This window comes from Melitaea cinxia, chromosome 7 (genome assembly GCF_905220565.1).
Source record: "Melitaea cinxia chromosome 7, ilMelCinx1.1, whole genome shotgun sequence".
Lineage (NCBI taxonomy): Eukaryota > Metazoa > Arthropoda > Insecta > Lepidoptera > Nymphalidae > Melitaea > Melitaea cinxia.
The window spans coordinates 8,221,633-8,234,181 of NC_059400.1; the positions used below are offsets into that span (position 1 = coordinate 8,221,633).

The 12,549-nt window shown below is 34.5% G+C and overlaps 1 protein-coding gene across 1 annotated transcript; it reads left to right on the forward strand.

Annotated features, from left to right (window-relative positions):
• Positions 1-391: 391 nt before the first annotated feature.
• On the forward strand, positions 392-8,686 carry LOC123654972 (CTP synthase). Its single transcript, XM_045590827.1, has 10 exons — positions 392-579; positions 669-839; positions 1,859-2,076; positions 2,165-2,329; positions 2,482-2,603; positions 2,819-3,073; positions 3,415-3,707; positions 6,142-6,370; positions 7,044-7,132; positions 8,432-8,686. Exons 1-10 carry the CDS (start codon positions 405-407, stop codon positions 8,527-8,529), a joined length of 1,815 nt encoding a protein of 604 aa, XP_045446783.1. The 5' UTR covers positions 392-404; the 3' UTR covers positions 8,530-8,686.
• Positions 8,687-12,549: the final 3,863 nt, after the last annotated feature.

Consider the following 12,549-nt stretch of genomic DNA (forward strand, 5'->3'; position numbering starts at 1 on the left):
CAAACATCTATATGGCCAAAACAAATATCTGTCGTGAGCGGGGATTAAATCCACGACCGCAAGTCAGTACTGTGACCGCTGCAATAATGCATCTTGACTTGACCGGAAATACCTCAGTCTTAAAGAAAAGTACAGCAAAATAACACTCCTGTCCAGAAATGACACCAATTTATCTATGATCTTAACAGATTGTCAAATTCATGTCAAATCGATCAATAATAAATTATTCGAATTTGACATTTTGTCAAACTGAATATCAACCGCGCGGTTCGCAATTTACATGTTGTGTTTTGCGCGTGTTCATTTGTGGTTATATATTAAAAGTGTGTAAAAGTTATTTTTTTATTTTTGGAACTGCTACTGTATTGATAAAGTATAATAAAGTCTTTAATTTTAAATCAAAAATGCCGGATATGAAGTACATTTTAGTAACTGGTGGAGTTATTAGTGGTGTTGGAAAAGGTGTCATCGCGAGTTCTTTTGGCACGATTCTAAAAAGTTGTGGAATCGATGTAACTTCAATAAAAATTGATCCATATATAAACATAGACGCAGGAACGTTTTCTCCATACGAACATGGTTGGTTTAAATATTTTAAAGTTTAATTTCAATACATTTTTTTTCATTTGTGATTTCGCATCTAAAATGCATCTATTTATATTTCCTAGGTGAAGTTTACGTACTCGATGACGGTGGTGAAGTTGACCTTGATCTTGGCAACTATGAGCGTTTCTTAGATATAACATTACATAGGGATAATAACATTACAACAGGGAAGATATACCAACAGGTTATAGAGCGTGAGCGACGAGGAGACTATCTTGGAAAAACCGTACAAGGTACTGCCCAACATGTAAACACCCAAATATTATTTGAAGTTTTCAATCAATAAGTCATATAGAAGTTTGTGGTGTAAAAATAATTTTGTAATTCAGAACCCTCTCGTTTTTCATTGTAATTTAGTAATCAAATGGGTAAAGCTTTAGATTAGGTAAAACCGAATTTCGGGACCGTGGGGGGATGGGGGGGGAGAGGGTGGGGAACGCTACCCCTGGTAGCACTGTCACACCTCAGAACCGCATGGTTATGGAGATATCCATGGTTAAAGTTTTGAGGTTAGAAGAAGAATTTCGAAAGTTAGAGGAACGCTTGGCTCCGGCGCTGCGGGAAGTGCAGCCCTTCCGCCCTTGCGTGCGAAAGCACGCTCACTCATGCTTACACACGGCGGGCGAGGGCTGCCCTCCCTCCGCGCCTCCGCGGCACAAAAAAAAACACTCTAGGGGTAGGACAGACCAAGACCACGTGGACAGTGGGGTGCTCCGATTCGGTTTTGGGTATTTTTCGAATTTCTAAACCTATATTCCAGCACGCAATGTTACTAATTTTATTAGAATATTATGTCTGACGCGTTATTTTGTTTAAAAGTGTCGATTTGTCACACAATGCAAACAGTACGAGCTCAAAGGTATTATAATAGCTTTAAATTCTTCTTCTAACCTCAAAACTTTAACCATGGATATCTCCATAACCATGGGGTTTTGAGGTGTGACAGTGTTACCTTGTATAGATTCCCCTACACCCTCCACCCTCCACACCCAAAAACCCCATAATTCGGTTTTTGTAATTCGGTTTTACCTAATCTAGATCTTAGCCATCAAATGTTTTATATACATTGAGAATTTTATGGTGTTTGATTATTAGAAAATAATTAATAGTTTTTGATCTTAGGACCTAAAGTTATAATAGATCTTTTACATTATTTGATAACTTAAATCAAAGTGCTTCATGTAAATATAATTTAAAAAATGTAGCAATAAAGCCTGTCATTTTTTATAACAGTTATTTTCTCTTTTACCAGTCATTCCACACATAACTGACGCTATACAAGAATGGGTTCAAAGAGTGGCTCACATTCCTGTAACACCAGAAAACACACCACCAAGAGTGTGTATAGTGGAATTAGGAGGAACAATCGGTGACATAGAAGGAATGTCATTTGTTGAAGCTTTTAGACAATTTCAGTTTCGAGTTAAGCGAGAAAATTTCTGCTGTGCTCATGTGTCTTTAGTACCTATGGTAAGTAAGAAAATATATTAAAATTTAAGCAACTAATAACCTAGATTTCTAATATAATTAATAATTTCATGTTTTCTGTAATTTTTAGCCAAAATCAACAGGTGAAGCTAAAACTAAACCAACACAATCATCCGTGCGTGAACTGCGTGGTCTTGGATTATCACCTGATTTGATTTTATGTAGATCTGAAAAACCTATCAATCACAATGTAAAAGAAAAAATATCCAATTTCTGCCATGTTGCACCAGAACAGGTAAGGAATATCTAAATATAAGTTTTAAATTTAATATGCTTTATTTTTTAGACATAAATGGATTTTATATTGTCATTATAAAAATAATTTTGTGAACTGTGTTTTTGTACAATTTTATTTTAATGCATTATTTAATATTTTTTGTCATTCAGGTTATATGCATCCATGATCTGACATCAGTCTACCATGTCCCACTGCTGATGGAGGCTCAGGGTGTTGTTCAATACTTAAATGAAAGATTACAATTGAATATTGCTATGCCGAGACCATCAAGGTATAACATTTATCTTAACAATTATTTATTATTAATTAATATATGTATATTGCAGTATGTTTGTTTACCACACTAGTTTTACACAAAAAAAAAAATTTGCTATTCTATGTGTACTATTTCTTACTTTTACAAGTTCTTAATGTAGTGTTCATGATGACTTGCTAATATAGATTTAAATAAGTAATATAAAGTATATATTATTTTTTATTTACTAGATTCATGCAAAAATGGCGCAGTCTTGCTAAAAGGGTTGATAACCTTCGCAAAGAAGTTAATATTGCGCTTGTTGGAAAGTATACGAAACTAGAAGATAGCTATGCTAGTGTCACCAAGGCATTACAACATGCTTCTATTGCTGCTGGCTGCAAACTTAACTTGACTTATATTGAAGCTGTCAATTTGGAAAAAATAACAAAACTTGATGATCCAGTTGGTTACCATAAAGCATGGCAAGATTTATGTAAGAGCGAGTGAGTATAATTTTTAATTTTACCAACAATAAAAAACAATAAAGTCCTATTATAAACTGTAATTTTGGTATATTCTCCTATATTGTTGTCAATTATCAAACCAATTTATAAAAATATGTTTTATTTGATAAAATTCTACATTCCACACAAAATCATACTATTATCTGAAAAAATAACAAGTGTTGTACAAACAAATAACAACTTTTTTATTTATGTTATTCATAGTAGAATTACTGCTAGATGACCCAAAAAATTTTATTCAACGTTTGTTTAGTTGATATTTATTTAACTTTTTGTATCATGACTACTCAATTTTTTTAAAGATTATATTTGTATTTTAGTGGAGTAATAGTTCCTGGTGGATTTGGTCAACGAGGTATTGAAGGAAAGATAGAAGCTTGCCAATGGTGCAGAGAGACTCAAAAGCCTTTGCTTGGGATATGTTTAGGCTTACAAGCAGTTGTTATAGAATATGCAAGAAATGTACTAGGGTTAAAGGGTGCTAACAGTACAGAAGTAAATCCTGAATGTGAAGATAAGTTGGTTATTGACATGCCAGAACATCACCCGGGCAATCTTGGAGGTACGATGAGATTAGGAAAGAGGAAGACATATCTAGAACCAAGTATTCTCTGTAAGTTGAATTATTGATATTATCTAATATAAAAAAATTTCGTGTTCCAGTGTTTGTAGTTAAACTCCTCCGAAACGGCTGGACCAATTCTCATGAAATTTTGTGTGCATATTGGGTAGGTCTAAGAATCAAACATCTATTTTTCATCCACCAAAATTATGTTAAGGGTAGTCCAACCCTAATTTTTTTTATATATTTTAATAATTTATTTTATTTTTATTTTATTATGATTTAACATCAAAAATACATACAACCCTAAATTTTCATAATATATATGGCAAATCAACGTTTACTGGGTCAGCTAGTACCCTTATAAAAAAATCTCCAATTTGACAGTTGTTATTTCTTCTGTGGTGACTGTTAAATGTATTTGTTATGTTTGACACCTAGAGGTTGTTGCTCACCAGTTGGATGTTGCACAACAGATTACGATTTCAATTTCTTTTGTGAAATAGTTGGGGCAGTGTTACATTTTTAGAGGAAAAGAAGTTAATAAAAATATTAATTGGAGCTAATTGATTAAATTATTGTAACCAATCCTCACTGAATGCATTTATTTCATGTGTCAATTGTAATTTCATGAGTTTTACTTCAGTCAGAATTGTGTTTCATGTAATACAAACACTATAATTATCATTTCTATTTAGGTGATTGATAATTTAGTGACATAGTAAATTCTGTTGTTATTGCAATAACAAATAAATTATCATACCATATCTTGTGCAGTCAAATATTTATTAATGTTCTAGTTTTAAATTACTTAATACTTTATCATTTTTATTTTACCGGAAACCTAGATAATATTACAAGAAGAATATTACCATACCGCAGTGTAGGCCTCAAAACAGACCACTTTCTGGTCAGCCCGAATGTGTGGCGACACGGAAGGGCCTATGAGTGTTTTGGACAGAGTGAAAGTGGAAAACCTACAAGAAAAGGAAAAGAAAGACGAGTATGTGGAGAAACTGAAAGAAAGTTTTAAAGGCATAGAAGAGATAGGTGTGATTGAAGATTTGTGGGATACATTTACGAAACAGGTCGTGAACGTTGCTATTGATGTATGCGGGGTAGCTAAATGAAGGAAAGGAAGAAAGAACTATAATATGTGGATGGATAAAGATGTACAAAAGGCTGTGCAAGAAAAGATGAAAGCGTAGTTGGATTGGTTAGCAACAAAAGCTAACTCCAAAAAGTTCAAAAGGCAACGGATGACGAGATAAAAGAAGCAAGAATGAAGTATAAAAGATTGAAAACAGCCAGATGAAAAACCTCTACCTTTGAACTGAGTACAATCAGGAGTCAAGATGGGAGCATTATTAGTATTATAAAAGGAGAAGAATGTGTGCTAAAGAGATGGAAAGAGTATTTTGAAAGTTTGTTTGAAAGAGAGGAAATGCAGGTACAACATACGGCACCTTCCATGGAAGCGAGTATAAATGTTGATGAAAGTGAGATAAGCATGGATGAAATAGTGAAAGCGTTGAAAAGTATGAGATTAGGTAAGGCTGCAGGGTATGACAGGATTACCGTCGAAATGCTGAAGGCTGGACATGGCATAGTGGCTAGCCAGCTGTACCGCCTTTTCAAATTGTGCTGGCGAAATCGACAAATACCGGAGACTGGTGCAAAGTCGTAATCGTCCCATTGTACAAGGGAAAAGGGTCACGGCAGGACTGCATAAATTACCGCGGCGTCCTCAGCGTCGTCGGTAAACTGTACGCAAAAGTGTTGATTGAGAGGGTTGTGAATGAAACAGACGATAAAGTATGTGATGCACAAGCGGGATTTAGAAACGGAATGGGATGTACGGATCAGGTCTTTTCTTTGCGGTGTATAGCCGAAAAGTGTTTGGCTGAAAGCAAAAAAAGTCTATTGCGCGTTCTTGGATTTAGAAAAGGCATATGATAGAGTGATGAGGAATGAATTGTTGTCAGCATTTTCCGTGAATGGTGTGAGCAGTATCCTCATACGAAGCATTGCCATCTCTTTATAGGGATTCTAGTGCTTGTGTGAGGATAAACAGGGCATATACTGAATCGTTTAATATCGAAAAAGGTGTTAGACAGGGATGTGTAGCATCACCGTGTCTATTTAATCTGTTCATGGACAATTGTTGGGCAACTTTAAAAGAGAATGAAAGTGGGTTGAGAATGAATGAGTTACTCATCAAATGTCATCTCTATGCTGATGATCAAGTATTACTTGCGTCTTCGGCCGAGGAGTTGCAGAAGATAGTAACTGCTACGAGTGGAGCTCGTTTTCGAGATTAGCGAACCGGGAACAAACAGACAGACTGACAGGCAAACAGACAAAAACTATAAAAAATGTTAATTTGGTATACGTACCATGTATGACACTCCAATTTTATTTATTTGTATAGATTAGGTTATAATTTATCGAATTATTTTTTAATATTTAATGTTCACTTCTTTAGCAAAACTATACAAGAAGGAAGTTATAGAAGAGCGTCACCGTCACCGCTACGAGGTGAACCCTGAGTACATAGAGCGCTTAGAAGCTGCGGGGCTCAGATTCGTTGGTCGTGACTCGACCCGCACACGTATGGAGGTGGCATCAATAGATTCTCATCCTTACTACGTGTCCGTCCAGTTCCACCCAGAATACCTATCGCGGCCGCTGTCGCCAAGCCCACCATTTTTAGGGTAACTCTTTTTATGTTCTTTATACTACTGGGTCAAACAGTGCTATAAACTACCTCAGTGAATTCACTTTTAAACAAACTTAAAAAAAAGTAAATAAAAATTAAGACATTCCCAATTAGACATTTTTATGTACTTGTTACTCGATATCTTTGGCAATTGTGAGCTGGTTTGATAATTCTTTTTTATTTATCATCATTACAGCCTATACAGTCCACTGCTGGACATAGGCCTCCACAAGTTTACGCCAAAAACAACGTGAACTCATGTGTTTTGCCCATAGTCACCACGCTGGGCAGGCGGGTTGGTGACCGCAGTACTGGCTTTGTCGGCCCGAAGACGCTGCTGCCCGTCTTCGGCCTGTGTATTTCAAAGCCAGCAGTTGGATGGTTATCCCGCCATCGGTCGGCTTCTTAAGTTCCAAGGTGGTTGTGGAACCTTGTTATCCCTTAGTCGCCTCTTACGACACCCACGGGAAGAGAGAGGGTGGCTAAATTCTTTAGTGCCGTAGCCACACAGCACTATTTATCATGGATGCATAATTTAAACTACATTTTAAAATGTTAGTCGATTGAGTCACTTGTCCACTGGTCCTTAGTTTTGTCCTTAATAAAAATAATAATAATATCAAAGATAACATTGGAGACTCGTATTTCTGTATGTACTATGTTTTCAGACTAATTTTGGCTTCGCTCGGGAAACTGAAAAGTTATTTATCTAAGGGATGTCGTTTTAGTCCAAGAAATCAATCAGATGTCAGCTCGGGTATGTTTTATAACTACCTATTCTAAAAAATTATAATTTTAATTGTTGGTTGTTATAAATCATTAACTTATATGCTCATTAATTAAATCCTGTGGTATGTTAAAACGTTTTTTTTCTTTCATATAAATGTACCATAGATGTGTAATTTTTTGTAACCCTCAAGAACTGCACAAACACCCAGACCACGGCAAACATCTGTATGGCCAATACAAACGTTTGTCATGTGCGGGAATCGAACCCACAACCGCTGGCGCAACAGTCACAAACCAGTGCTGTGACCATTGCGCCATCGCGTCGTCTATGTCGTCGTAATATGATACTTACTTATAAATAACTTGTGTATCTGGGTTCAAAGTTGACAAGAGATGGAAAGTGTGAGAGTGATATTGAAAGAAGAGTGAATGCAGGAAACAGGGTTAATGGAGCTTTCCACTCCTTTATGAGCAGTCGGAATGTGTCTAACAAGGCTCGTTTGGCTGTGCATGAGGGGGTGTTGGTTCCAACACTCATGTACGGAAGTGAAAGTTGGGTATGGCAGAAGAAACATGAAAACAGAATAAATGCAATTGAGATGAGAACGTTAGAAGCATGATAGGAGTTAAACTGAGTGACAGGATAAGAAATACTGAGAAAATAAAACGTTGTGGTCTGAAAGAAGATGTAGTGACAAAAATTGAGAAAGGTATGCTCAGATGGTTTGGTCTTGTCGAGAGAATGAGTGAAGTCGATTGACGAAAAAAGTCTATAAGGCGAGTGTGAATGGAAGGGTTGGAAGGGGTAGACCTAGGCGGACGTTCCGAGACTAAATAAGGGACGTCTTAAAAAAAGGCCAGGTCAAGAGTACCCAAATCCGAAGAGCATGTATGAAGGGAATAATGAAAGTGGACGAAGCGAAAGAAGTATGTAAGGATCGTAGCAAGTGGAAAGAAGTGGTCTCTGCCTACCCCTATGGGAAAGAGGCGTGATTATATGTATGTATGTATAAATAACGATATAATTATATTAAATATCTATATTAATATGAGTTTACGCCATATTTGGCGCGAACTTGTGGAGGCCAATAGTAAAATCAATCAATAGTAATTTTATAAGTTATAAATATGTAGTTAGTTTGAAGGTGCTTTTCTTTAAATTTACTGAACAATTTTTTTATTTGCTATAAAAATAAATAATAAAAATAAAATAAATAAAATATCACTGAAGACATAAAAGAGACAGACATAATCACAAATATGGGTGAAATAGCCTTGGTCTTTATGATAAAAATGGCATTAAGAATATTCTTTTATTAATTTTCAGATGAGGATGACTTGTCAGAAGAAGTTTCATCTTTGACTTTAATAGAAGAAAATACAATTTTAGAAAATGGGAAGGATGTTCCAAATGGAGTACATTAATTTTACAATAATTATTACTTTATTAGCTTTTCTTCAAAAATTCGAATCGATTATAAACTCAGAAAATATAGACAATCGTCTGTTATTTATTAGTCACTAATTTAAAAGACTTAAGTTTATAGTCAAAATATTTTTTTTAAATAAATAAACATTTCAATGCCTGTTTTTGTTCTTTAGATCATAAGTGTGCAAATGTCATTGTGACATAATTTTTATTTTTATTATCAATCTATAAATTTAATTTAGTTTAGATTTTAAGGTACTCTTTCTTAATACTTTTATGCATATCAGTGTTTTTGTGTTATGTTTGTTGTATAAAATTTGATCTTCAATTTATGAGCGATTGTTTTTGATTATTACGAATTTTATAAGAATTTTTTTAAATTATTATTTCAATGTTTTAACAATAAATATTATTCGATGAAAATTATTATTGTAATCCAAAGTCTAATAATATTTATTAAAAAGAAACATGAATATATACTCGTAATTGGTGGTTTATTATAAAAATAACACTAACGTAAGTTAAAATGTTTCTTGGTATATTCAGGCAATGATAGTTTGAAATAAATGTACAAGACATTCTTAATATGTAAGAAAATCCTAAAGTTTAAACGATAAACATTCATACTTGTAATTATTATATTATTTGGTAATATTATAATCTATGTGACACATATTAATCACAAAACTAATCACTTCAAAAATTATACCATCTTTACTTGTTTGAGATTATACTTTAAAATAAGTAATTTTGTGTCAAATTATATGTAATTGGTATAGCCTAATAGGTTTTATCTTTTCAGATATTCCACTTGTTTGTGCGTTTAATTTGAGAGTATAAAATTAAATGCCATATTAAACAACATGACACATATAATTTCGGTATTGTTTATAAATGTGTTTTGTATTTTAAATGTAAGTGAAAAAATGTTGTATAACCACTGTGACTTGTCTGGTATGACTGTTGGTGTGAAAGTGTCCTTATAGTTTGTAGTTTGATTATTTGTAATAAATGAGAATTTCTTTATTTTTCTGACAGCTTTTAAAGTTAAATATTGCTTTTCTTTTGCTACATCTAGTTGTAGTTTTATACTAGTTTATTTCTTAGCTATGAGTCTCTTAGAATTCATTTTAAGACATTTGAATATAAAGTACGTGCCAATTAGATAAGTATAAATTAATTTCAATTAAAGCTACATTCATCATAGCTTGTATTCATACGAATGGATCTCATTAATGTGTGGAAAATGTCCAAATAAACAGCAGTTTTTTAAGCTTATTGAATAAGCGTAATATATGTTTAATTAATAAACTTATTTTGTATATTTTATACAATATATATTTTAATTTTAAGTGAAAAAATTGTTTATGGTCTATTTGGGTAAGACCGGTTTAGAGATAACCTAATTTTTCATATAAATCTAAATATGAGTATAATGTTCTTAGTTCTTGTTTTATTGGGGATAGGTATTCACCTTTATTCAAATTAAGTAACTGTTTTTAAAAGTAATGATTTTGATTAATGATTTACTATAATACACAAGACATCTTCCCGGGACCCTTCATGTTGTCCATACACATAGCAGGAGCCTACTTACCTGTCCTACCACCTTAACTTTTATTAAATATTGTTTTTTTTTTTTTTTTTTGCTCATTGCCTTTGCCATTTAACTAAAAATTTTAAGATAGAAGTTCCATATTTAATAATCATGCTTAGAAACTAAGTTGCCCTTAGTAAGACGCACTGTTTGTAAACTGGTAATGGCACATTTTTGAGTAATGGAGAAACTAGCCAGGTTTGCAAAGCTTCTCGTAGGCTGCTTGTTGCCAAGCTGGATTATTTGATTGTATTGTTAGCTGATTAAGAATATCTATAGTGATCTTAACACAGCACAATGTTCCACCGAATCGAGAGATTTCTTGTAGTTCTTAGTGCTTGTTAAACCGTGTCCTGTTAACATTAATTGAAGGATGACAGTATCACACAATATATGATATTCTTTTTTATTATCGAATTCCACTTATTTTATTGGATATTTTCTATTCATAATTGTGAATTTGGAAGTTGTAGTTTGTTAAATGAGACGAAACAGGTTCTTATGGCCTATTCTACCTCCTGCTGTGAGTCTACTCGTAACGTATGTGCATTACGAGCTTTATACATAACTAGTGACACCAGCCCTTAGTTTTAGTATTTTCGTGGGCAGATTACAATCAATAATGCTCCTTGGAAATCTTGCCGATCTTACCCCAATACATCAACTTCCCTTAATATCGTAAAATATATTAATAATATTACCCTAAGAATGTTATGTAAATGTTGTATTCTTTAAAAAATGTTATAGCTATTGTATAAATTTACGTTAGAGCATTCCAATCACAAAATAATACAAATGCGAAAGTTTTTTTTTTTTCAATATCATATCAAAAATCGACCGTTCCAGCGGGTACATCGTTCCATAGATTAATTGGCTAGAGCACCGACACGGTCAGTCGGAGATGAAGGTTCGATCCCCGCTGGAACGGTCGATTTATGATATGATATTAAAAACTGTTTAGAATTCCTAATGTGTAGGTAACAAAAATTAAATCGTACAATTTTTTTTTCATTGATTATAAAAAATGTCAAAACGGGCCTATTATTTTGTGATGACTATAACAACTATATGAATATCAACAGCCACAAAGAAGAATGCTACATAATAGCTATTACAAAAAATTAATAAAATGTTCAGGCTCTGTGGAAGCCAACTTAGCACCTTTGAGAATCTGGTCTACTCAATCAAAATATTTGTTCTTTACATAAAAGTATATTAATAAATAGTGTTATTTTTTACTTCTAATAAATAAAGAAACCGTTATCAACCATTAGCGATTGATTACCAAAACTGTCCACTACAACTATAATTATAAGATCGTGACTATAATTTTGTGCATTACGATTTTATGTTATAGATAGTAATAAACGATGTGGGTAATTTTACGAATGTCATAATAAATTATAATCAGTGTTAATGTATTTTTATTTTATAATATTTTGCTCGTCGCTTCATTTCTTCCGCCATCCCTCGCTGCCTCCTCTGCTGAAACCAGATGGATCGCTGGCCATTATTACAGCGACAGACGAGCCTAATCTTCTGGCGAATCTATTTGCAGAAAATTCGCTCCTTGATGCAGGTAGTGCCTTTCCACCTAGACACCAAACTTGCAACTCTGTTATCACAGAAATACGTATTCACCAAACTGTGGTTTTTAGGGTACTCCGCAATTTGGATGTAAATAAGGCTAGTGGCCCTGATGGGAAACCAGCAAGAGTTCTTAACCTGTGCTCCTGAGACGTCTCCTGTTCTAACGCGCTTGTACCGCCTCTTTCTAAAATCAGCTCAAGTTTCTAAACCTTTAAAGATTGCCAACGTACAACCTGTACCTAAAAAGGGTATTCGTTCCGAGCCGGCTGTATACCTATCGCGATCACCTCCATACTGTGTAAAAGTTTGGAGCGGGTGAATGATAACTGAATGATAAGTTCCTGGCATATCTTGAGTTGAGTGACCTCCTGTCGGACCAGCAATACGGTTTCCGCCGTAACAAGTCCACGAAGGATCTTTTAGGGTATGCCTCGCACATCTGGGGCGAAGCCTTGGATATGCACGGAGAGGCACTAGCCGTCTCACTCGATGTATCGAAGGCATTTGACCGGGTCTGGCATGAGAGTAATAAGCAAGCTATCAGCTTATGGAATACTACCTAGCCTCTGTAACTGCATATCAGATTTCCTGAGTGGGCGATCATATCGAATAGTCATAGATGGCTCCTCGTCTGACCTGATGGCGTTTTATGTCGGTGTCCCTCACGGGTCAGTTCACTGTGCAACCCTCTTCTTGCTACACATTAATGATCTCCTCAGGCCCGGTATCTTTGGGTATGCGGATGACAGCACTTTTACGGAGATATACATATCCAATCCCCGTGTTAGTGGGGCTGAAACTCTTGAGCATAGAGAGGCTCTGGTCGAAC

What these genes read in the sequence shown, in the direction of transcription:
- LOC123654972 (XM_045590827.1), top strand. Translation starts at nt 405, where the DNA reads ATGCCGGATATGAAGTACATTTTAGTAACTGGTGGAGTTATTAGTGGT. An exon ending in CAAGATTTATGTAAGAGCGA is followed by an intron (nt 3,074 to 3,414) that starts GTGAGTATAATT and finishes TTTGTATTTTAG; the next exon opens with TGGAGTAATAGTTCCTGGTG. An exon ending in TCTAGAACCAAGTATTCTCT is followed by an intron (nt 3,708 to 6,141) that starts GTAAGTTGAATT and finishes TCACTTCTTTAG; the next exon opens with CAAAACTATACAAGAAGGAA.